General features: G+C 37.8%; 1 protein-coding gene across 8 annotated transcripts in view; it reads left to right on the forward strand.

Annotated features, from left to right (window-relative positions):
• The window catches only part of PATJ (PATJ crumbs cell polarity complex component), a 395870-nt gene that overhangs the window by 111987 nt on the left and 256984 nt on the right, over positions 1–26899 (forward strand). For all 8 annotated transcript variants that reach the window (XM_073234040.1, XM_073234044.1, XM_073234045.1 and 5 more), the window contains 3 exons: positions 10380–10446; positions 15027–15201; positions 25723–25794. In XM_073234040.1, coding sequence (XP_073090141.1) covers positions 10380–10446; positions 15027–15201; positions 25723–25794 — 314 coding nt within the window. The remainder of the gene's footprint in view (positions 1–10379; positions 10447–15026; positions 15202–25722; positions 25795–26899) is intronic.

Below are 26899 nucleotides of genomic sequence, written 5' to 3' on the forward strand. Positions count from 1 at the left end.
TTATTTTGAAGTCTATTTTGTCTGATACTAGTATTGCAACACCTGCTTTTTTCTCTCTGTTGTTTGCATGAAATATCTTTTTCCATCCCTTGACTTTAAGTCTGTGCATGTCTTTGGGTTTGAGGTGAGTCTCTTGTAAGCAGCATATGGATGGGTCTTGCTTTTTTATCCATTCTATTACTCTGTGTCTTTTGATTGGTGCATTCAGTCCATTTACATTTAGGGTGATTATTGAAAGGTATGTACTTATTGCCATTGCAGGCTTTAAGTTTGTGGTTACCAAAGGTTCAAGGTTAGCTTCTTTACTATCTTACTGTCTAACTTAACTCGCTTATTGAGCTATTATAAACACGGTCTGATGATTCTTTATTTCTCTCCCTTCTTATTCCTCCTCCTCCCTTCTTCATATGTTGGGTGTTTTTTTCTGTGCTCTTTTTAGGAGTGCTCCCACCTAGAGCAGTCCCTGTAAGATGCCCTGTAGAGGTGGTTTGTGGGAGGCAAATTCCCTCAACTTTTGCTTGTCTGGGAATTGTTTAATCCCTCCTTCATATTTAAATGATAATCATGCTGGATACAGTAGTCTTGGTTCGAGGCCCTTCTGTTTCATTGCATTAAGTATATCATGCCATTCTCTTCTGGCCTGTAGGGGTTCTCTTGAGAAGTCTGATGATAGCCTGATGGGTTTTCCTCTGTAGGTGACCTTTTTTTTCTCTCTGGCTGCCTTTAATACTTTGTCATTGTATTTGATCTTTGCCATTTTAATTATTATGTGTCTTGGTGTTGCCCTCCTTGGATCCCTTGTCATGGGAGTTCTGTGTTCCTCTGTGGTCTGAGAGGCCATTTCCTCCCCTAGTTTGGGGAAGTTTTCAACAATTATTTCTTCAAAGACACTTCCTATCCCTTTTTCTCTCTCTTCTTCTTCTGGTACCCCTGTAATGCGGATATTGTTCCATTTCAATTGGTCACACAGTTCTCTTAAAATTCTTTCATTCCTGGAGATCCTTTTATCTCTCTCTGCATCAGCTTCTCTGCGTTCCTGTTCTCTGTTTTCTAGTCCATTAATGGTCTCTTGCCTCTCGTCCATTCTGCTTTGAAGTCCTTCCAGAAATTGCTTTATTTCTGTATTCTTCCTCCTTAGTTCTTGCATATTTCTCAGCAAGTCCATCAGCATGGTTATGACTTTTGTTTTAAATCCTTTTTCAGGAAGACTGGTTAGATCTATCTCCCTAGGTTCCTTCTCAGGGGAAGATGTGGAAGATGTCGAAGCTGTCTGAGTTAGTCTTGTCTGGATCAAATATTTTTGCCTTTTCATGTTGATAGGTGCAGTGGAGTGCTATTGATGTGTCTATCAGCTGGGAGAGTCAAGCCTCTTTCCACTTGGCTCCTGGCCTTTCTTTACTGGGACAACTGCGACCCCTAGTGGCGTGTGTTGGGCAATTGTGTGTCGACTGGGTCTCTGTATCTTGCCTGGCGGGTATGGAGGAAGCTCCCTTGCTGAGGGCTTGGCCAGCCTCAGGCTGCTGCTCTGCTATGGTGGGGCCCTGGAGGGGTAATGGACGGGGGCTGTTTGGCTGTTTACCTCCATGAAGGGTCTCAGAGCTGTTGCCCAGGGGGTTAGTGCACCCGGAGTTCCCTGGAGTTTCCAGCTGCTGGACTGTGACCCGGGATGCTTCCGTCCAGCTGTGGGGTCCCTGTCCCTTTAAGACTTTCAAAAAGCACTCACTTTTTTGTCACAGGGGCGCTGGCTTTGGGACCCGCTCACAGGTCTTACTGTCCTGTTTCCCTAGTATCCAGCACCCCACACCTGCACTGTGTCTGCGCTCTGGTGCGGATGGCTAGGGCTGGGTGTTTAGCAGTCCTGGGCTCCGTCTCCCTCCCTCCCTCCGACTCCTCTCCTCCCACTGGGAGCTGGGGTGAGGGGCCTTGGGTCCCACCGGGCTGTAGCTTGTATCTTACCCCTTTCACCAGGCGCTGGGTTCTCGCAGGTGTGGATGTAGTCTGGCTGTTGTCCTGTGTCTTCTGGTCTCTTTTAGGGATAGTTGTATTTGTTGTATTTTCAAAAATATATATGTTTTTGGGAGGAGATTCCCACTGTCCTGCTCTCACTGCCATCTTGGCTCCACCTCTGCATATGTCTTTTTTAGTCTGAGAAGTTGTATTCTTTGGGTAAATTCCGAGGAGTGGAATTCCTGGGTCAAATGGTGTTTCTATTTTTAGTCTTTTGAGGAACCTCCATATTGCTTTCCACAGTGTTAGGAGGGTTCCCCTTCTCCGCATCCTTGCCAGCATTTGTTGTTCTTAGTCTTTTTGATGCTGGCCATCCTTACTAGTGTGAGGTGATATCTCATTGTTGTTTTAATTTGCATTTCCCTGATGATTAGTGATGTGGAGCATCTTTTCATGTGCCTGTTGGCCATCTGAATTTCTTCTTTGGAGAATTGTCTCTTCATATCCTCTGCCCATTTTTTAAGTGGGTTATTTGTTTTTTGGGCGTTGAGGCATGTGAGTTCCTTATATATTTTGGATGTTAACCCCTTGTTGGATATGTTATTTATAAATATATTCTCCCATACTGTAGGATGCCTTTTTGTTCTGTTGACGGTGTCCTTTGCCATACAGAAACTTTACAGTTTGATATAGTCCCGTAAGTTCATTTTGGCTTTTGTTTCCCTTTCTCGAGGAGATATGTTCAGGAAGAAGTTGCTCATGCTTATATTCAGGAGATGTTTGCCTATGTTCTCTTCTAAGAGTTTTATGGTTTCATGACTTACATTCAGGTCTTTGATCCACTTCAAGTTCACTTTTGTATATGGGGTTAAACAGTAATCCAGTTTAATTCTCTTGCATGTAGCTGTCCAATTTTACCAACACCAGCTGTTGAAGAGGCCGTCATTTCACCATTGTATGTTCATGGCTTCTTTATCATATATTAATTGACCATATGTGGTTGGGTTTGTATCAGGGCTCTCCAGTCTGTTCCATTGGTCTATGGGTATGTTCTTGCACCAGTACCAAATTGTCTTGATTACTGTGGCTTTGTAGTAGAGCCTGAAGTCGGGGAGCATAATCCCCCCAGCTTTATTCTTCCTTCTCAGGATTGCTTTGGCTATTCGGGGTCTTTTTTGGTTCCATATGAACTTTAGAATGTAGAAAGATTTGCTCTAGTTCATTGAAGAATGCTGTTGGTATTTTGATAGGAATTGCATTGAATCTGTAGATTGCTTTTGGGAGGATGGCCATTTTGACAATATTAATTCTTCCTATCCAAGAGCATAGGATGTGTTTCCATTGATTGGTATCTTCTTTAATTTCTCTCATGAGTGTCTTGTAGTTTTCAGAGTATAGGTCTTTCACTTCCTTGGTTAGGTTTGTTTCTAGGTATTTTATTCTTTGTGATCCAACTGTGAATGCAGTTGTTTTCTTGATTTCCTTCTGCTAGTTCATCATTGGTGTATATAAATGCAACAGATTTCTGTGTATTCATTTTGTATCCTGCAACTTTTCTGAATTCAGATATTAGATCTAGTAGTTTTGGAGTGGATTCTGTAGGGACAGTTTAGCTTCTTCCTTGCCAATCTGGATGCCTTTTATTTCTTTGTGTTGTCTGATTGCAGTGGCTTGGACCTCCAGTACTATGTTGAATAAAAGTTGGGAGAGTGGGCATCTTTGTCTTGTTCCCAGTCTTAGGGGAAAGGCTTTCAACTGCTCACTGTTAAGTATTATGTTGGCTGTGGGTTTGTGATATATGGCCTTTATTATGTTGAGGTAGTTGCCCTCTATACCCATTTTGTTGAGAGTTTTTATTATGAATGTATGTTGAATTTTGTCATGTTTTTTCAGCATCTATGGTGATGATCATGTGGTTTTATCCTTTTTGTTGATGTGGTGGATGATGTTGATGGATTTTCAAATGTTGTACCATCCTTGCATCCCTGGAATATATCCTGCTTGATCATGATGGATGGCCTTTTTGATGTATTTTTGAATTAGGTTTGACAATATTTTGTTGAGTATTTTTACATCTATGTTCATCGGGGATATTGTTCTTTAATTTTCTTTTTTTTTGTGTGTCTTTACATGGCTTTGGCAATAGAGTGATGATAGCCTCATAGAATGCATTTGGAAGTATTCCCTCTTTTTCTACTCTTTGGAAAACTTTAAGGAGGATGGGTATTTGGTCTTCACTAAATGTTTGTTAAAATTCAGCAGTGAAGCCATCTGGTTCAGGGGTTTTGTTTGGGTAGTTTTTTGATTACCAGTTCAATTTCGTTGCTGGTAATTGGTCTGTTTAGATTTTCTGTTTCTTTCAGGGCCAGCCTTGGAAGGTTGTATTTTTCTAGGAAATTGTCCATTTCTTGTAGGTTACCCAGTTTGTTGGCATATAATTTTTCATAGTATTCTCTAATAATTCTTTGTATTTCTTTGGTGTCCGTAGTGATTTTTCCTTACTCATTGCTGGTTCTGTTTATGTATGTAGACTCTCTTTTTTTCTTGATAAGTCTGGCTAGGGGCTTACCTATTTTATTTTCTCAAAGAACTATCTCTTGCTTTCATTGATTCTTCCTATTGTTTTATTCTTCTCGATTTTATTTATTTCTGCTCTAATCTTTATTATGTCCTTCCTTCTACTGACTTTGGGCTCATTTGTTCTTCTTTTTCTATTTTCAGTAATTGTGACTTTTGAGTGTTCCTATGGAATTATTCTTCTTTCCTGAGATAGGCCTATATTTCAATATACTTTCCTCTTAGTATGGCCTTTGCTGCATCCCACAGATTTTGCGATGTGGAATTATTGTTGTCATTAGTTTCCATATAGTTCTTGATCTCTGTTTTTACTTGGTCACTGATCCATTGGTTATTTAGGAGCATGTTGTGAAGCCTCCATGTGTTTGTGGGATTTTTCATTTTCTTTGCATAATTTATTTCTAGTTTAATGTCTTTGTGGTCTGATAAACTGATTGGTACAATTTCAATCTTTTTGAATTTACCGAGGCTCTTTTTGTGGCTTAGTATATGATTTATTCTTGAAAATGTTCCATGTGCACTTAAGAAGAATGTGTATTCTGCTTCTTTTGGGTGTAGAGTTCTGTAGATGTCTGTTAGGTTCATCTGTTCTAATGTGTTGTTCAGTGCCTCTGTGTCCTTACTTATTTTCTGTCTGGTTGGTCTGTTCTTCAGAGTGAGTGGAGAGTTGAAGTCTCCTAGAATGAATGCATTGCATTCTATTTCCCCTTTTAATTCTGTTAGTATTTGTTTCACATATGTAGGTGTTCCTGTGTTGGGCACATAGATATTTATAGCGGTTATATCTTCTTGTTGGATTGACCCCTTTATCATTATGTAATGTCCTTCTTTGTCTCTTGTGACTCTCTCTGTTTTGAAGTCTATTTTTTCTGATACAACTGCAACTCCTGCTTTTTTTCTCCCTATTAGTTGCATGAAATATCTTTTTCCATCCCTTCACTTTTAGTCTGTGTATGTCTTTGTGTTTAACATAAGTCTCTTTTAGGCAGCTTATAGTTGGGTCTTGTTTTTTATCCATTCAGTGACTCTATTGGTGCATTCAGTCCATTTACATTTAGGGTGATTATCGATAGGTATGTACTTATTGCCACTGCAGTCTTTAGATTTGTGGTTACAAAATGTTCAAGGTTAACTTCCTTACTATCTAAGGGTCATCTTAACTCACTCAATATGCTATTAGAAACACAATCTAAAGGTTGTTTTTTACTTCTCCTTTTTCTTCCTCCTCCATTCTTTATATATTCGGTATCATATTCTGTACTCTTTGTCTATCCCTTGATTGACTTTGGGGAAAGTTGATTTAATTTTGCATTTGCTTAGTAATTAACTGTTCTACTTTCTTTACTGTGGTTTTATTACCTCTGGTGACAGCTATTAAACCTAGGAACACTTCCATCTATAGCAGACCCTCCAAAATACACTGTAGAGACAGTTTGTGGGAGGTAAATTCTCTCAGCTTTTGCTTATCTGGAAATTGTTTAATCCCTTCTTCAAATTTAAATGATAATCTTGCTGGATAAAGTAATCTTGGTTTGAGGTCTTTCTGCTTCATTGCATTAAATACACCATGCCACTCCCTTCTTGCCTGTAAGGTTTCTGCTGAGAAGTCTGATGATAGCCTAATGAGCTTTCCTTTGTGATCTTATTTCTCTCTTTGGCTGCTTTTAATAGTCTGACCTTTTCCTTGATCTTTGCCATTTTAATTACTATATGTCTTGGTGTTATCTTCCTTGGGTCCCTTGTGTTGGGAGATCTGTGCACCTCCTTGGCCTGAGAGACGATCTCCTTCCCCAGAGTGGGCAAGTTTTCAGCAATTACCTCTTCAAAGACACTTTCTATTCTACTTTCTATTCTCTCTCTTTTTCTTCTGATACCCCTATAATGCGAACATTGCTCCATTTGGATTGGTCACACAGTTCTCTCAATATTCTTTCATTCTTAGAGATCCTTTTTTTCTCTCTGTGCCTCAACTTCTTTGTTTTCCTCTTCTTTAATTTCTGTTTCATTTATTGTCTCCTCCACCATATCTAATCTGCTTTTAATAACCACCATTGTGCTCTTCAATGATTGGCTCTCCAACCGGAATTCATTCCTGAGTCCTTGAATATTTTCTATATCAATGATTTTTATTTTGAAGTCCCTTTCAGGAAGATTCATGAGGTCAATTTCATTTGAATCTTTCGCAGGTGTCGTATTCATAATCTTACTTTGAACCAGGTTTCTTTGGTGTTTCATATTTGTATAATGCACCCTCTAGTGCCCAGAAGCTCTTCTCTTTGTAGCTGCCCAGCCCCTGAATCAATGTTGGGGCCACAGGGGAGCAGTATTGTTGCCTGGGGGGAGGAAAGAGCTGTTTCCTGCTTCCTGGCTGCTATGCCTGCCTCCACTGCTAGGACCAGTTGGCTGAACAGACAGGTATAAGCCTCTATGCTTTGCGTTTATATTTGCTGTAAATGGGGCTTCCCTCTGGGTGGCCTAACACCTGGGTAGAGTTTGCCCATTTGCAAGTCAGGTGGGGCTGGCCGGGAGAAAGGTGCAGTAGGCTGCGTATCACAGAGGGGGTCCTTGGAGCTGTGTAGCCAGCCAGGGACCTGGAGCACCTGAAGATCGTGAAAGTTCCCAACCTGCTAGGCAGAGTGCACCCAGACAATTTTGTCTACCTGTCCTTTCTCCTGAGTAGTAAGTTCTGGGCAATCCTTGCCCCTTTAGCAGTCCTCTTGCTATTAGAAAGTCTCTCAGACTGCCTGCCTTTCTTTTTTCCCAGAACAGCCAGATATGGATCTTTGCTTTCCACAAGAGGCTGGAGTCTCAGTATCTCCAGGTATTCTGCCTGTCTTAGCTTTCCAACCCCCTTATCACGAGAGTACCATGAAAGCACCGTGAAATGTAGGTTTGTTCTCCCATAGCAGATCTCCAGAGTTAGGTGTTGAGCAGTCCCAGGCCTCTACTCCTTTCCCGCTCCATTTCTCTTCCTCCCGCCAGTGAGCATGGGTGGGGTCCTGGTGGGCCACAGCTTTGAAACATTACCTTGTTCTATGAGGTTTATTCTTTTCTCAGGTGTATGCAATTTGGCACAGCCCTTTTTACTGTTGTTCTTTCAGGATTAGTCATATTAATTATATTTTGTATTATAAGCCTCTGTCTCACCTCTCATACCACCATCTTTAATCTACCTCACTTAATTTCATTATGCCATTTCAAAATGCCTCCATCATAGGCATTTTATCATCTCACACCCTCACAAGAAGGCTATGTACAGTACAATAACATATTTGGAGTGGGAGAGACCACATTCACATAACTTTTACTTATTGTAAAATTGTTCTATTATTAGTTATTATATTGTTAATCTCTTACTATGCCTAATTTGTAGATTAAACTTAATCATTGGTGTGTATATACATATATATATATATATATATATATATAATATATAGGAAAGTCTGTGCAGTTGACTCAGATAACACAGGTTTGAACTGTGCAGGCCCACTTACATGCAGTTTTTTTCAGTAAACATTGGAATATTTTTTGGAGATTTTCAGTAATTGGAAAGGATATTGTCTCTAATCTTACATTATTGGTAAGATTACAGTATGTATATGTATATATATTGCATGTAATATATATAACATGCAAAGTATGTATTAACCAATAATTTATGTTATTGGTAAGGCTTCTGGTCAACGGTAGGCTAGTATCAGTTAAGTCTTCATGAATTTTTGACTGCACAGGATGTCAGCACCCCTAACCCCCACATTGTTCAAGGGTCAGCTGTATATCTAGAGTTCAGTACTATTCATGGTTTCAGGCATTTACTAGGGGTCTTGATACATATCCCCTCCAGATAAGGGGAAACTGAACATAAAATTGATCATTTTAGCCATGATTAGGCTTACAGTTCCGGTGGCATTAAATACACTTACATTGTTGTACAACCATCATCACCATCCATCTCCAGAGCTTTTTCATCTTCCAAAACTGAAACTGTACCCATTAAACAATAACTGCCCATTTTCCACTTCCCTCATCCTCTGGTAACCAACCGCAATTCTACTCTTTGTCTCCAAAAGTTTAACTACTCTAGGTACCTCGTATAAGTGGAAGCATACAATATTTGACCTTTCGTGTCAGACCTGTTTCACTTAGCATGATGTCAGAATTCATCCATGTTATAGTATGTGTCTGAATTTTCTCTTTTTGAAGGCCAGTAATATTTGATGCGTTTCTGGGTTGTTTTTACCTTTGGCTATAGTGAGTAATGCTATTATGAGCATTAGGGTACAATTATCTGTTCAAATCCCTGCTTTAAATTTTTTGGGGCATATACCCAGAAGTGAAATTGTTAGATCATTTGGTAATTCTATGTTTAATTTTTTGAGGAACCATCATACTGTTTTCCACAGCAGCTGCACCATTTTCTATTCCCACCAGCAATGCACATGTTTTCTAATTTTACCACATGCTCACCAACACTTTTGTTTTCTTTTGTTAATAGGTGTGAAATGGTATCTCATTGTACTTTTGATTTTCATTTCCCTAATTATTATGATGTGGAACCATTTTTCTTGTGCTTATGCCATCTTCATATATTTGTAGAAATGACTTCTCAAGTCCTTTGCACATTTTTTAAAGATATGATTCTTTTTCCCTGAGGATTATTACCTGAGAGTAATTTTGTATTGTTTTCTTCTCTATTTAGAAAAAAAGAAAAACAATTCATTTTTCTAAAGATCTAACCTCTTATACCCTCTATACTGAGCTTTCAGATTCAGGTATCAATTCTCTTATTCTTCAGTTACATCATTGCTATGGACTTAAGAAAAAAGCCCAATGCCTAAAAATTGCTGTAAGATTTGTTTTTTTTAAGTACTCAGTGCCTATCATCTTACTCCCTTCCATATACTAGGCAACTAAGTAGTAAGAGCTTATTTCTAATCCCTACTTAATATTTGATTTCAATTCTATGCTGTGTAGCCTCCATTAGGTGTTGGGTATAGTTACATGCTAACTATATTCACAATCTGCATTGAAAAAGCTTGTAGTATTTGGTATATTAGTTTATGAGAGGTCCTTCTATTACCATTGAAATCTGACCAATATAAGTTAATGAGAAAACATGGACCATTATAAAAAGATATAATTCACATTCTTGTTTGGAACAATCTAAATTATCAACAGTAGAGAATAACATAGTGTAATTCACATTAATGAATTAAGGTATGTCCTTATGGTGGCCATAATGTCATCATTTAATTTTATGTTTATAAAAGTTTAAAAAGATACCATAAACTACATCAGTGAAAATGGTATGTTCTGGAAGATTATAACTGGAAAACCATAAAAGACGTCTGTAAAAGGAAGACAAGAGGAAAGTGCCATAAATTATCCGCTGTGCTTATCTTTATGTTTGGATAACTGGGGGTCACTAGGCAGAGAAGTGTGCTAGAGAGAGCATAGCAAAGGCTCAGAGTAATCAAAATTCACCAGGTGTTTCGGATCAGCAATGTGATCAAACATTATCCAGTAGATACTGTGTATAAAGCCATTGATCGTGCTTGGCTTGAATCTTTTATTCCTCTACCTTAGTGAGTGTCTATTTAAATACACTTATTGATGTTTATGAAACAGTATTTTCACTTAAAATATTGTTTGGAAAAAACAGATTTTACTAGCCTGTACTCTTGTAGATACTGAGTTGTCAACATTTGTTATTACTTGGTTGAGTAAAAGCTGTTCTTGAGAAGGCCTGTTTGCAGGGCCGGTTTTCTACTATCATTATCTGGTTTGAACAATATTACAGTGTTCCACATTTTATCATAAAGTACTAATGCATTTCTGTTTTTCTTCCTGTCAAGATGAAAGAAAATTTTGGCATTGATTCCCTATCCACTATACCCTTAACTGAAGGAAATAGTCAACAAGGTAGGTTTGAGGATCTGGAAAATCTTAATTCGTTAACCAAAAGCAGTCTGGATTTAGGTTTGTGGGGGTTTTTTTGTTTTTCAAAAACACAAATTACATTATTTTGCATTCTTTTGAGTTTTATTTTTGCATATGATGAATTTTACTGTCATACTGTCATTCATTATGATGTTTCAAATTTAAGTCTGCTTATTAATTAATCTACTTCAGAATATCTGGGAGATGGTTTATATTTCAATACAGAACTTCCAGACTCTGTTTTCTGAGAGCATTGCATTTTCCCTGCCTCGTTTTGCTTTTTATTAGCAGTATGGATTAAAACTAAAACGAGTACCTCATGATGAATCTGAAATGTCTCTGCTAATATATATTAAATTCTCTGGTGCTATTAAGTAATACTGTTAGCTCCTTGAATGGGGTTGTTAAATATTAATAAAGAGAGGCATATTTTAAACATTTATGAAACATTTTTATAGCCATATATTATAGTCAATTTGGTGCATTAATAACTTAGTTTCCATTAAGGAATCCTAAAAGTATAGTGCCTCTCCCTGCCTCCCCCAATATTGATTCTTATATATTTTTGAAAACTTGACTTTAAAAAATAATCTTTCTTCATCTAACTCTGAAATATTGATTTCCATTATAATATTGAGACCCCCATAATATTAAGAATTCCTTCAGATTCTAGGTGAGACTGTTAAGTTCTTTCACAGCACTAAGATTTATAGAGCCATTGTTCAGGATTTATGCTGTCCTTCACCTGCTATGACTCTACTTATAGGAAAAGTCTTTCTCTGTGGGCAGTTCTTATGTTGCATGGTAATGTGTTGTAGGGGAAAGACACCACTGTGGAAAGTTATGTAAAAGTTTAAATGAATTAAGAATTCTGTTAAGTAAAATCTAAAGAATGGAATCCTTAATGACAAAGATTGAAGGCATGTATGAGCTGATAATAATTGTCAGTTCCCTGTGGGTCAAAACAGTATGGATAGTTAATTTTGAATATCTCCGATTAGATAAGTTTACCCAGTTTTCCATGATGTATAACTGTGACAAGGAGAAATATCGGGACTTTCCCCCTGCAACTTTCCCCATATACTGTTAGTAAAAAATTTCACTACGCTTCTATAGTCCTCTGACTGAGTACATGGAGATTTACAGCACAAATGAATAATTGAATTACTGGATCATATCTGTTTGATTACCACTGATACTTTATAGCAGTCTCATGACTATGTTGGATCAGACAGTTCTTTGTTGTTCTTCATTGTGGAGAGCTGGCTGGATATTGTGTGACGTGTAATAACTTCCTGGCCCTCTAACTCTAGATGCCAGTGGTACCCTCACCCAAGTCAGGACTTCTGAACAGAACCAAATGTTCCCTGGGGGGCACAATTGCTCCTAGTTGAGAAGATTCACTGCGTTATATGTTCAGGATTGAAAGTAATACCATGGGGTGGGTGTTTGTAGGGGGGGCAGTGGAGCTGGGAAGAGGATAGGGAGAGGCATAGGATCCAGTCCCACGTTGAGGCCTGCTCTGTGCTCATCTAAGTGACTCCAAGGTTACTTCCTCTGCCTTGTGCTGCCTATATGAGCTTTTAGGGCAGCTGAGTGAATTGTCACAAATGGTAGCTCAAAATAACAGAAATTAATTATCTCACTGTTCTGAAGGCAAGAAGTCTTAAATCAAGGTGCTTTGTTCCCTTTGAAAGCTTTTGGAAAGAATATGTTCTTTGCCTCTTCCAGCTTCTGGTGCTCCAGACTTCTTTGGCTTGTGGCTGCATGGTTCCAGTCTCTGCCGGTTTCACGTGTCCTCTTTTCCCTATCTGTCTTCTCTTCTGTCTCCTATAAAGACACTTGTAATTAGACTTAGGGCCCACTCAGGTAATCCAGGATGGTCTCATCTCAGGATACTTTTTTTGCATCTGTAAAGGCCTGATTGTCCAAATAGTCAAATTCATAGTTTCTCTAGCATGGAAATATCTTTTGGGGGCACCATTCAACCCATTACACAGCTTTAATCTGATGCTTTGTGAGGTTGTGGGAATTTATTTTTAGAGGTTAAACCTCTGCAAATGATGTTAAACTCATATATCTTAGATCTGTCTTTACTAGAAAAGCATTCATAACCACATGCTTTTAGGAAAAAATTTTGAGACCCTCTATCTAGAACACTTTGTAAGCATAAATGTTTGCATTAGTGCTAACCATGGGTGGGCTGAGAAATTATTGATACGGAGTCAGTACAGATTTCAGCAGCATACATATCTAGTTAATTCTACTCAGAATTTGATTTTGCTCTTGAGATCCCTGTCCAGCAAAGGGAAGACTTTCAGTCCCAGATTCCTCTGTACTAAACTGTTAACCTGCTGTATCACCAGGTAATCTCAGGCCTCTCTAAGCCTCTCCTTTTCCTCAACTGTAAAATGAAGGATTTGGGCTAATTGGTCTTTGAAGGCCTCTTTCAAATGTGCAGCTCTTTAACCACTTTATTAGTAACAGACAATTTTAGAAGCCTGGGTGAATTTCTGTCCATGCACCCAAGACTCAGGCACACATACTTGTTTGCGTGCCTTTCTCTTACTATGAACAACTAAGCTTCTGGAGAGCAAGGCTTGTGTCTGATTATGTTACCATAGTAGGGGCTCAAGAAATATTTGCTGAATGAGGAAGTGAAGTGCTGCTCATTTGTGGTTATCCAAACGCATAACAGGTCTCTACTGTTTCGTTTTGTTTCCAGATGCTAAGTTATACAGTAACCCACTCTCCTCTCTACTTGGATTTTTCTTGTCTTTATTTTGTTGACCATTCTGTTGTTGCACCTCAGCAAGTATAAACGTTTGACAATTTCCCCCAGTCCTCTCCTGTAAGTATTAACTTCCATTTGTCCAGGAACATTTTTTTCTAACTTCCCTGTTTTTCTAACCTTTGTGCTCCTGCCATTACCTAACAACTACACAGGCCCTCGAGGACTTGATTTGTTTTATGAGTTCCTAGGTTCTGTGCTACAGTTTGTGAACAGCTCTGTAAAGTGCAACCGTGTCAAGCAGTGTGAGAGATGAGAAGTATGTGCATGAGCGCAGCACTAGCAGGGGTCCGTGGAGGAGGAGGAGGGTGAAGGGCACGGGCAGTCTTTGTGTGAGGCAGGCGGTGAAGTTTTAAGCAAACTGCAGCAACCTGTGAAACTCAATGCTGTCACTTAACAGGTTGCTTTTACCAACACAGCTGGGTGGGAAATAGCTCTGCGATTATCTCTAAAGTGGTTTTAGGCCATTGCTGCCAGATCTTCATTCCACTCCCTGTGGGAGGCAGAGAAGTAAAAGCCAGAACAGTGTGGCAATGATGTGGATTTGACTGCTTTGCAGAGAAGTAAAAGCCAGAACAGTGTGGCAATGATGTGGATTTGACTGCTTTGCAGGAACTAGGCCCCAGTGCCTGGGAGAGAAGGTGTTTGAGGGCTGGAGGAAGTGGCATCTGGGACTTCCTTTAAGACCACCTGAGCATTACAGTTATTTTCACCCCCTCTTCAGATTCTCTGTTGCATTACCACCTGCTCAGTTCCTGATTCCCAAGTTTTGAGACAAAATAAAAAGCAGAAGTAGTAGTGAGTTGACTAGGTAATTTGTTGAATATGAAGAAATGGAAAGAATTTAGGTAATGCTTATAGAAAAAATTTTGGAACAATATCTCTATCTCTTAGAGATCATTTCTGATTTTTTAATAAGCCAGATCTCCAAAATGCACTAAAAATGTATGAATTTAAGGAATGTGTTTGATCACAATTCATCATCTTTGTACAACATGGTGAAGAAAGATTGGCTTGGAATTTGTAGTGGATTACTGGAGTGTATCCTTAGAGAGGTTCATGGATTGGTGCCACTGTGGGTGCAGGGCTCTAACTGTGTGCCACAGGGCTCTGCACAGCTCTGCCCTAGTTATTTTTCTCAGTGAATGGCAAAATGACACAGATGGCATGTCAGGTAAATTTGCACATTCCAATTGGAAAAATTCCTTAACCCAAGTTTCCCCATCTATAAGATATGACTGCTAGTCTCTTTTCTCTCTAACTCATAGTTTGATGTGAGAATTAAATGAGGTAACAAATGTACAAGAATTCTGAAATTTATCAACAAAGCTCTTTGAAAATGTGAGTATTTTTATTTGGTTAGTTGTTTTGTGGAATTATTTTTTTAAATCAGTGAAATGTGGGAGTGCCTGTAATTAGGATAACTTAGATTGATAAAGGAAATTTAGTAGTATTATTAGAATACCATCATAAAGGGGATATTTTAAAGTAAATTAAATAAAATATTCATATTGATAAAATGTTTTCAATGAACCTATGCTTAAAATTGTAACTCTTGTGAAATCCCTATCCCCCTTCCTTGCTTCATTTTTCATCACAGTACTTATTACCATCTGACAGATTAAATATTTTGTTTATTTATTAGCTTAATATAAATTACTTCTACTTGGATGGGGCCTGCCTATAGTAGGTGCCCATAACTATTTATTGAATGAATGAAGAATAAATGAAAGCATCTTGTGTTCATTGTTCCTCTGGGTTTGTTTTTTAGGCATGATGATTTCAAATGATGCCCAAGGTCCTGGTTTGCTTGTTGAACTTCCTACTGTGCTTCAAAGAAGGGAGCAAGAAGATTTGCCTTTATATCAACTCCCTGGGACTCAAGTTGCTTCCAAGGCCTCAGCATATACAGGAATGTTGTCTTCTAGATATGCCACTGATGCTTGGTATGACATCATTTATCTTTGTTGTCACATTATAAAATAGTTCTATTTTTGCTTCTACTTTAAAAAAAAGGTAAGATTATGGTAGAACATTTGGAAAATACAGAAAATCAGAAATTTTATTATGAATCAAATCTATATTAGACTACTACTATGAGGATTTCACATGCTTAAAACTGAAAAATTTGTACAAATGTACAATTTGTACAGTTTTGTGTTCTTGCAGTTGTGAGCAAAATGGATTACATGGACTATTTGCTTAGAGAATGGGAGATTAGTTGAGTTTAATAACTTAATCACTTGATGTACTTGAGGACAAGTTAAGGAGAGAATAGGTTTAAGAGTTAGAGAATTTACTGGAATTGGTGACTGTTAATATGTTGGGGGTGAGAGGAAGTAGTTGAGGATGATTTGTGTTTCCGGACTAGAAATTAGATGAATTAGTGGGACCACTAATTCTTTAACATTTTATTATAAGAGCATTAACAGGTTGGAAGGGAAACAATGAGTTTGGTTTGGGACATGTTGGGAGTTCAAGTATCCATAGGAAAACAAAGTGAAGTAGAGTCAGTTAGATATATCATTCTGGGGATTGATGTTGAGACCTATCCTGACATGGATATTTGGGAGCAAGATCAAGTACAGGTGAAACTCCAGGATTTGAATAGTTACCCAGGGTAGTTCAAAGAATAAGAAGAGCATAGGGCCAAAATTGGAGTCCTGCAAAGCAGCAATATCTAAGGTATGAATGGAGAAAGAAAATAGGGTAGTGAAATGAACATAGTGTAGAAGGAAATTGATGAACTAGAGGTTGCATAGAAAAAAAAGGAAAACCATTTTAACAAAAGGATCATCACAGACTATTGTTACATTCTACATAGAGGTCAAGGTAGAAAAACAGAAAAGTTTTCAAGGGGTTTGGACACATGGATGTCTTTGGTAAGCATAGAACAGTTTCTATAGAGGGGATATTGGAGAGTAGTGGCTGAGAATTGAGTAGGTCAGAAATTGGACATAGTAAGAACAGATGAGTGTTTTGAGTCCTGGGCACAAAAAGAGGCAGATAGACTGCTATTACCTAGACAACTGGAAGTTACTGTTGAATTAAGGTGTGGGGGAGTTGTGTGTGTGTGTGTGTGTATACATAACTACACACATAAAGGATAGGAAAGATACAGAAAAGGTCCATGTAGATGCTAGAAAGGTGGTGATTAAGCATAGTACACGGAGAGGATGGAGGGAGAGAACATTGCCCACCTAGAGAGATTAAGCTTTGATAGTTTGATAGGAGGGAGTTACCCTCCTCCACAGACAGTTGCCAGGGACGAAAGGACGGTACAAATGCAGGTACAAGAATCCAAATAGATTCTTGCCCAATGACCTTGGTTTTTTTCACCACGGGAAAGTTTATTTACTAAGAGCGATGGGGTGCTGGGTGGAGTGGGCATTAAAGGAGGTGTCAGAGTAGAGATTAGCTTCTGAAACGAGGGTAGGAGAGTAGTATCTTAGTGGTGGGAGGGAACTTAGAAAAAATATTAGCCCCCTTCTTCCAAATTCCCAGCGAGGGTGAGAATGAGCATCACCCACTGGGGTGTGGTATCTGTGGCACAGAACTGGAAGCAGGCAGAGAACAAAGAAGTTGGCAGAGCACTCAGTGAGGACGCTAGGTGTTGAATGGTTTTTCTACAATTCAAGGCAGTTCCATGGAGTGTGATGTGTGTTTGGTTCTGGGGGCCTTGGGGATGGGGTATGAGAATGGAAGCCTTATCTGCAGGAGGGACCAGCGCGGCTGTAGCACTGTGAGCTTAGGATAGTAGCAGGGAACAAAGTTGCTAGAGACATTGGCAAAGTGTAACAGAGATAAGAGATAGGGTGGGATTTATTGGCCTTAGTGTTTTTATTCAAACCTTTGTCTAAGAGTGATTTGGGTGATATCTAAATTGTCTTAGAAAGCTATCACTTCTCTGTTTAGCAATCTGCGTCCTTTGCCTAGAACTCTAGATAGAAACTTCATAAACAGTTTTTCTCTGTACTCCTGCGTAGCTCATCTGTGAGAGTAAAGGAAAGATGCAGGTAGGCCCAACTACTTGGGGGAATCTGGTGGTTTTTCACTCAGAACTGAACCAGTGTGCAGAGGGGAGTGCTGACAGACCTGGTATCCTAGTGTGAGCCATCTAACTAGCTCCCAGAGGAACTCAACAGTTTTAAATAAGCAAAGGATCTGTTTGTTTAGGAGACATGCCTGAAAGTGTAAATGCTGGAAGAGTTAGGAATATAATTTATTGTATTACTGGTCAGATTACTTTCAAATGAGACACCTTTGTTTCTTAAATTTCTCTTGTGCTTAGTGTTAGTAATTGAATCTGGGAAGAATTCAGAAATGGGGCTGCTTCTCTAAAGCTACAGAATTGTAACTGTAGATTTGTAAAAGGTCTGAACAAATTTCCAAGCCTACCATTCTTCCTTAAACAGAAGAAGAAATGTGACATCAGTTGTGTCTTACTCAATTCTCCCAGGTTCAGGGAGGGAACATAACTGTACGCCTAGGCTACTGCTTTTTCTCCTACAGTAAGTATTCTGACTAGCTGATTCTTATGCAGGCACAGGCATTTAAGGACTCCAACCTAACTTTTGTCTTGGGAAATCAGTCTTGCATTTGAATGTTGTTTTTTTGGCTTGCTGTCATAGATTCAGGATATATTTAAATCTCAGCAGCTTCCAGAATACTTCCTGTAAGTCTTATTTTCCTTTTTAATCTTTCAGGGTATGCCCTATGGAGTTAGGTTCATAGGTGAATATTTATTGCCACTTAGGAACCTTCCTGAGTAAGCATAGATTCTTCTGGAAGACAGTCTTTCAGATCATCAAGATTTCATGAAGTACTAAATGGTATTTTAGAGTTTCTTCTTTGCATTAATTTTTGTGTAGAATCCAGCAGTTATTTCATGTGCCCTGTGCTTTTCCATCAAGCCAATTTCTCACATTTCGAGCAGGACTGGTATTTCTTTTAATTAAATTTATTTAAACTAAAACAAAACAGTTCACCTACTTCTTCCACTAACCACCCCCGCCTCCACCTCTTGCAGTCAACAGTCTGTTCTCTGCATCTATAAACTTGGTTTTTATGGGGTGTTCTTTGGATTCCACATATGAAAGTGATCATGTGTTATTTGTCTTTCTGTGTGAGTTATTTCACTTAGCATAATACCTGTGAGGTCCATCCATATTCTCATAAATGGCAAGATTTCATTTTTTTTATGCCTGAATAATAATCTGTTATATGTATGTACACTACTGTTTATCTACTCACCCAACAAAGGACAATTAAGTTGTTTCATATTTGGCTGTTCTAAATAATGCTTCAGTGAACATGGGGGTGCATATATCTCTTAGAATCAAGTGTTTTGTTTTCTTCAGATAAATACCCAGAAGTGGAATTGCTGAATCATGCAGTAGTTCTATTTTAAATTTTTTGAAGAACCTCCATACTGTTTTCCATAGTGGTCACATGAATTCATATTCCCATAAACAGTGCACAAAGGTGTACATTTTCTCCAAATCCTTGTCAACACTTGTTTTTTCTTGTCTTTTTCATATTAGCCATCCTAACACATATGAAGTGATATCTCATTATAGTTTTGATTTGCATTTCCCTGATGATTAATGATATTGAGAATCTTTATATGTACCTGTTGCTCATCTGTGTATCTACTTTGGAAAAATGTCTAGTCATATGTTCTGCCCACCTTTTAACTGGATCATTTAATTTTTTGTTGTTGGGTTGTATGCGTTCATTATATATTTTGGATATTAGCCTCTTACCACACATATCATTTATAAATATATTCTCACATTCACTTGGTTGCCTTTTTATTTTGATGGTTTCCTTTACTGTGCTGGAGCTTTTTAGTTTGATGTGATCCCACTTGCTTATTTTTGCTTTTGTTCCCACGTTAAAAAAATCATCACCAAGACATATGTCAGGGAGCTTGCTACCTATGTTTTTCTTCTAGGAGTTTTATAATTTCAGGTCTTATGTTCAAGTGTTTAATCCATTTTGAGTTAATTTTTGTGTATGGTGTGAGGTAGTAGTCCAGTTTCATTCTTTTGCATGTGCCTGTCCAGTTGTCCCAGAACTGTTTGTAGGAGCTCCGCTCCCAGAGACACTGGCACTCTGGAGTTCAGTAGAGGGCGAATGTGAAGATAGCACTCCAAAGTCTCTGGAAAGGATTAAGTGTGCCCCTACATGCAAGTTGAAGTAGGGGCCTGCCCATAAGGTCCCAGTCATAGTGATTGACTAATAGGCCTCCTTCACCAAAAAACTGAGCTCTGGGTCGCTTGCCTTTTGCTTTGCCCTGGGGTTGGTAGCTGTTTAAAACTCTTTCTGTTGGTTACAGTTCTGTTCAACCCATGAGTGTAAGCCCAACTGGTCACCAAAACCAGGCAATGTACAGGTGTCCCCTGGCCGCAGTCACAAAATCAGAGTGCCAGACAGGGTTGTAAGCTCCTTCAATTATTACAGCCCCAAGTGACCAGGAATGCAAGCTCCCCTTGTCTCCAGAGCCAAGTGATCATGAGGAATGATGTTAAGAGGTCAGATGCACCTTGAAGGTGGTAGTCTCTAGGTAAGAAGGATACTGTGGACAGGAGCGATTATAACTCTGGAGGAATCTAAGTGATTTGTTCCAAGTATCCTTCTCTCTTCATAAGATCACTAGAGATCACGTCTTCACAATTCCCCTGGTTTCATTTTTTTTCTAACTCATCTGTGCCTTCACCTGCTGCATGAAGACATATGGGTGTTCTTAGTAGGGACATTGCATTTCTCAGACTAATAGCAGATCTGCAGTATAGATCTATTATGGATGCAGTATATATATATATAGATAGATATATTGTGGATATGTAGCATTTATAGCTATATGACCCTGAGTTTTCCCTTGTGCCTGTATTTCCTCATTTATAAAGTAGTTGTATGGGTTAAATAAGAGTGAATATTAAAGACTCCATTTAATGCCCTGAATATAATACATGTTTAATGAGAGGTTGGCACTGATGCTGGATGACAGTGACAGACTCTTGGGCCCTGAGGTGTATCCAGGGATGTATTCATTGTTGGCTGAGTTTATTAAAGCACTCAAGGAGGTTATAGTTTTGTGTGTATGATAAAGTATCAACTTCCAGTGAGTAAAAGAAGGTGTCAGAGGCTAAAGCCTGGGAGGATAATGAACTTGAAAGGCTTTTATTTAAAACTGAAAAAAATTATGTTGTAAATATAACAGGATGCAAATGAAAATTCAGAAATACTTTCAGGTCTTGGATACTTTGCTAGAAATATGGGAGGTGAAATAGGGGCAGGGTGACCTAGGGGAAAGGATTAAATGAGTTAATTTGATATAAGCCCCCAGTACAAGCCTGGCATTTTCATTCCTTTAAATAAATTGTGGATATCTCATAGGTTTACCTTTGAGATAAGCCGCCAAAAATTATGTGTAACTTCAATCAGTGATGAGAGGTTGAGGATAAGGGAGAGAATAAATATATGCTTTTGAGAGAGGACTAGTCCAGAGTGTTTGGGTTGGGAGGAAAAAGGGAAGGTTTCCAGTGTAAAGCTGTGGCAGCTGTTGTTTACTTCTGCAAGTGAAGACAAATGTGAAAACTAGGACAAGAGGTACCTAGGAATATTACACTAATGCCTTTGAAAAGATAATTTGATCTTGATTATTAATCTAGACTCTTCAGAAGGCCAAAAGAGAAGTATGGTTGACCTAAGAAAGCAATTTAACCATTATGACATGAACTTGTGTTTTTAACAAAACTTAAACAATTTTACATATTAGTAAAATGCACAGATTTTAAGGGACTACTTGCTTAATTTTGATAAAAGTATACATCCATGTTACCAATAGTCCAGTCAGGATACTGAATATTCCCATCACCTCTGAAAGTTCTCCGTTGGCAGTGTCTTGCCCCAGGCAACTGATAGGACTTCTAACACTGGAAATTATTTTTCTTCTTCTAGCTCTCATGTAAATATAATCATACGGTAGGTACTTTTTTGTATCTGGCTTCTTTCACTCAGCATCCTGTCTGTGTCATTCTAAACTTTAGTGTAATAGAATGCCTAAATTCTTTGTGTATTTTGGTATCATGTAACAATTTGTTTTGCAACTTCAAAATTATAGTGTAACATCTATGTAAGTAACTCTAGTAAGTCTGAAAAACGCTAGTGCCTATTCTGTCAAATGCTCTTATTTCCTGTGATGTGTCACAGAAATTTGCCATATAGACTCTCATATTTAAGGAGGAAAAAGAAATCTTGAGATCACTTAGTCACAACTAGAACTCTTCCTGCTTAAAATCATGTCAGGACACTGAGTTTTCTTGGCCCTCATCTGGCTGAGTATGTAGAAATTTTATATGAAACAAAGGTATTTAGAAAATGAAAGTCACGTTGGCTGCCTGGATTCATCTGATTTTTGTGTGATGTTGAAAATTTTACTCTCCAAGAGGTTGTATATCATGATCAAGTCTTACATTATATGTACCTGTTCACTAGTGGGGCATTCCATCCTTCCTCCAAAATCTGTAAAGAATGATAACTTTGGGTAATTGTTATAAGGTCTGAAATAAAAAGCATTGTTGCTATTACACAGTTGATTCCTTTGAGAAAAAATTGGCTGTAAACTCTGGTTGAATATAAGAGGCACATTTCAGTTATTTTAAGATTTGAGACTCTGATTAATTGAGCTATTGATTATGTTTAATCATATTACAAATTGTAAAATTTGAGGTTAGAAGTCCCTTGTTAGAGTTCTTAATATACTTGTATAAATTTACATTTTAATATGTGTAGGAAAAGCATTTTAACAGTTAAATTTTTAATTTGAGTTTAAAGTTACATGCATTCATCAATGTAAAGTGACCATATTAGTTTATATGTTACTTATCTCCAGTGACTGTATTTCCAAAACTAATCACACTGGGTAAGCTTTTGCAAGTTTTATCTCTCTTTATGTATGAAATAATTTAAATAAAATATGTGTATGCCAGTTTCCTGAAGAAAGATAATGTGCTTTGAAAAATCAGTGAGTCTTCCAACAGAGTAATCCTTTTGTTATACTTTAGCAAAGAAATCTAAAATTTTTCATATTCTAGTCAGAGTATTTTGTTCAACTTTCTCTTAAGTTGTATATAAAAGCCAGAAGTTTGGGAAAGTTTTGGTTCTCATTTTTTTGACTAGAAAAACTCATAGTCCATATTAATGTTAAAGCTTGGTTTCCATTCTACTTTTAGGTTTTTTTTTAATTGAAGAATTTAATTACTGTGATAATAGGATACATATGCTATAATAAAAACACATTTTCTTACTTAATGCCTATTATGAACTGGTGTTGCTCATAATACTTCTGACATTGAATGTGTATTTTTTTCCTCTACCTTACAACCTATTCCCTGATTCTTTGGATACTAAGTATCAACTCAATTCTGACAGTAACTACTCAGAGTTACAGAAGACCAGACAGGATAAGGGCTAAGTCCCACAAGACTGCCCTTACTTGAGATGCCAGTCACAAGTCCCCGGTTGCCAACTGTATTTCTGACAACTAGCTATAAATTGGGAGTTTCCACAACATTCCTTGAGGTTTGATAATTTGCTAGGATGGCTCACAGCATTCAGGAAGTGGTATACTTACTTTACTTACTATTACTGATTTATTATAAAGGATACAACTTAGGAATAGTCAAATGGAAGAGATGCATAGGGAAGGGTATGGAGGAGAGGTATGGAGGATGCACAGAGCTCCCATGGCTTCTCTGGGAGCATTACCTTCACAGCCAGTGCATCCCATACCTTGATGTATTCTCCATCCTGAAGGCTCTCTGAGCCCTACCATTGAGGGGTTTTTATGGAGGTTCCATTACACAGCAATGATTGACGACATCATTGGCCATCAGTGTTTGAACTTTATCTCTAGCCCTTCTCCGTTTCCCAGAGGTGAGGATAAAGGTGGGGATGAAAGGTCTTATTCCAATGTTACGGTTGTTTCTCTGACAACCAGTCCTCATCCTGAAGCTATGTAGGGTCTCCCCAGGAATCACCCTGTTAGCATAAACTCAATTATGGTTGAAAGGAGCTTGTGAGTAACAACAGAAGCTCCTACCACTGGAAATTCCAAGGGTTTTTGAAACTCTGTGTCAGGTACCAGAGACAAAGACCAAATATTTGTTATTATCATGTTATTAGCATGATTTAAGCTATAAGAAAGTAGAAAATGGAAAGGAAGAAGATTTTGGTGTTGGTTTAGTTTTTAGTTTTTAATCTACTTCATATTTATTTAAAGCGCAATTCTAAAATATGGCAAACCATGAAGATATTGCTTGTAGTAATGCCCATACTCTAAAAAACAGGATATAATCTAAATGCATCATATCTGGAATAGCAGAAAAATTAAGTTATATCAATGCCATGGACTGTTAAAATGCTGTTCAATAAAAAATGATGAAGATGATAATAATATGTGGGAAAAATTAATATATAAATTCAAGTGAAAAAATTGTAAAGGAAATGCATATTGCTTGAGCCTCAGTTAAATTCCAGTCATCTCATTTAATCCTGGTTACTATTAAGTGATAATCAAAATGTGAAAGTTTATTCTATGATTATAATTATCCAATGAACATTTAAGCACATGAGCAAGTAAGAATAATATGATGCGATAATATGAAGGCTTCACCTAAATAGGTGGAACCATGAGTGTATGATTAGGAATTGCCCTCAGTTGGTATAAACAGCAACTTTCCACTTAGTGTGTTAGCTCAACCAAAACAGGGGCTTAATTTTTTTCATGTAAAATTTCCTGAAGAAGGTGGTCTGTCAGGGTCTTAAAACCTTCTTCTTTTCTGCTCTGCTTTCCTTAATGTACTGCTTTAGTCCTCATCAGTTTTTTTCATGATTTTAAAATGCATGCTTCACTACCAATATCATCTCTGCCTTCTAGGCAAGGAGAAGGGGGATATTATGAGCAAAAGGCTCCTGCCTGCTGATTCTCCCTGCAGTTAATGAGTTTTCCAGGAAATCTCATCCAGGGACTTTTGCTTCCATGTCACTGATCAGAACTATGGCACCCAGTTACCATTAGCTGAAAAGAAGTCCAGAAAATATAAATTTTTTTAAGCTGGACATGGTGCCACGTAGAATAAAAGAGGGTTTCTGTTGGTAAGGAAAAGGGGAGAGAGGACATTAGGTAAGTAGCCAGCAAGTATCTGCTGAGCCGATTTTCCCTGAATACCATGATGCTTTTAATCATAAAAAATAGACTGGCTAAGGCGAGAAAGCCATCTGGTAGAGGGTGAGATGTTAATGATCCCTAACAATTCCAATTTCTTTACTGGTTTTTGGATTGTCTAGATCCTTTCTGCTTTCTCCTTTTCACTCAGGCTTAAACCATTATATCCTAGAAAATAGAAAGTCTGTAGAGCGGAAAAAAGTTTTTACTACGTTTTTACAGAACTTGTTGGACAGTCAGAGAAAAATGGAACGTGCAAACTTAGTGCTGAAACAGAGATCTGGATACTGTGAAGAGGTGTAGGGTGTGTGAGCCTTCTCTGAGCCTCAGTTCCTCATGTGGGAAGTATTGTACTGTGACTTGTGCTTACTACAGAGTTTTTATGAAAATGAAATGGAAGAGGTAGCAGCTACATTTTTGTATAGAATAATACAATTTACAATATCAGACATTATTGTTTTATTTGGCGGTCCAGTGTCACACACCTATTTTGTGGTATAGTTTAGACTGGAGCTTAGGACTCCTGAGTCCTTTTCCAGATACTATCTCTACCCTACTAGAGTGTATTACTTTTACAACTTACTACTGTGTAATTCAGCATTTTGTATTATCCAGTTAAGCAGTTCCATAGGAACATGATTTAATGGGTGAAAGTATGGTGTCAGGAGGTGGGAAGATCAAATTAGATAACATAAGTAAATCTCCTGTAACCTCGAAAGTGCTGTATTACAACTATACAAAATATATTCATGGGATACAAAAATGAAAGGAATATTTAGGGTTAGACTGACAGAGAGGTCTAGGAAGAGGGATCATGTCTACTGACGGTTTAGCCTTTTCAGTTGCTTATGTTGGTTTATACTAGACTGTTCTCTTAGCTGCTCAATAAATACTGTCTTAAGGAATTTATTTTATAATATATATATTGATAGAGAAACAAATGTGAAATTATACAAATACAGATATTTAGAAAATAACATCTAGAGTGTCACCAATAAAAGTGTTTATAATAATCCTATGATTTTTCTGGTGCTGAGTGGATATTAGTTGTGTTGATGAAAAACAATTTATTTTTGCTTTGTGTGGTTAGTTATTGATGTAAATATTTTAAAAGCTTAACAATTAAGAACTATTTAACTATATATAGATAGTACAATTTCAAACTTTCCAGGAATCTGTAATAACAAGAGTGTGTCTTACAAATTGTGTATATTCTTCCTTTCTCCCTCTTCAGTGAGTTACCTGAGAGAGAAGAAGGTGAAGGAGAAGAAACTCCAAACTTCAGCCACTGGGGTCCACCAAGAATGTACGTTGACAATATTATTGGCTTTTCAATAGAATGCAACCAATTAGTTGCTTTTTTCTTTTGCTTAATAGTATCTTTCAGTCCTCTACTGTTTGGGAAATCGCCATAATTCACATGTAGGCTGCCCTAATTTTTAGTTCCATTTTGTCTTACCTAGAGATTTTTAGCTAGGGAAAATGACTATAACCTATTATATATTAAGAAAATCTTTATCATACTTTTTTAGAAAGAGCAACTTACAAATATCTTATCTATGGCAGCTAACTGATGAGCTAGTTATGTTTTATCACACAAATATCTTATCTATGGCAGCTAACTGATGAGCTAGTTATGTTTTATCACTGTACCACTAGGTAAGACAGGTAAGGCTGCTTGATACAGGAGATCTTTTTTTTAAGAACAACCAGTAGTTGGGACTTCTGTCATATATTGGTTTATCTGTACCCTTCCCCTTGTGTTAGTCCAAGTTTGTGCCTTCTTTGAGCCAACAGAATGTGTTAGGCCCATCTTCCCTTGGATACTTTCATTTGTAAGTGGTCAACCAGGGCTGCACTTTATTAAGAATAGAAATGTTTTTCTGTAGCTGCTCTTATTCTCCATGCTTTATTAATTCCACCATGCCCACCCAGATTGTTTTTTTTTCTTGCACTTCTAAGTTTTGTCTTAAAAACTTATAGCAGCTGTTTTCTGAGCTAGTTTTTTAAATTTAAGTTAATTACTGGTCATGTCTGTGCAGTTTGAGCAAAATTTGTAGTATTTGAGGGGCAAGTTTTATTCCATACTTATCTTTCTTTTAAAAAATTGTTAGGAAGAAAAGAAAATCTTCCAGCCTTAGGAGCAGTTAAAACTATCCTTCACTTAAAGAACCACAGGTTAAACCTGCTACTGGAAAAAGCAGCTTGGGCAATGAGCCTCTCAGAGCAAATTAATTTTATTCTGAACGTCTATGCTTTTTGCTGAAGTGATATATGTGATTTTCTTGATTTTCCACCCATTTGTTAATTCCTTAATCCATTCTTTGCTAATATTATTGATGGAGAAGAAAAGGACTAATCACAGAAGATATATTGTGATAGGAGATGGGAACATTAAGGCCTAGCTTAAT

Source organism: Manis javanica, chromosome 4 (genome assembly GCF_040802235.1).
Source record: "Manis javanica isolate MJ-LG chromosome 4, MJ_LKY, whole genome shotgun sequence".
In the NCBI taxonomy this organism is placed as follows: Eukaryota; Metazoa; Chordata; class Mammalia; order Pholidota; family Manidae; genus Manis; species Manis javanica.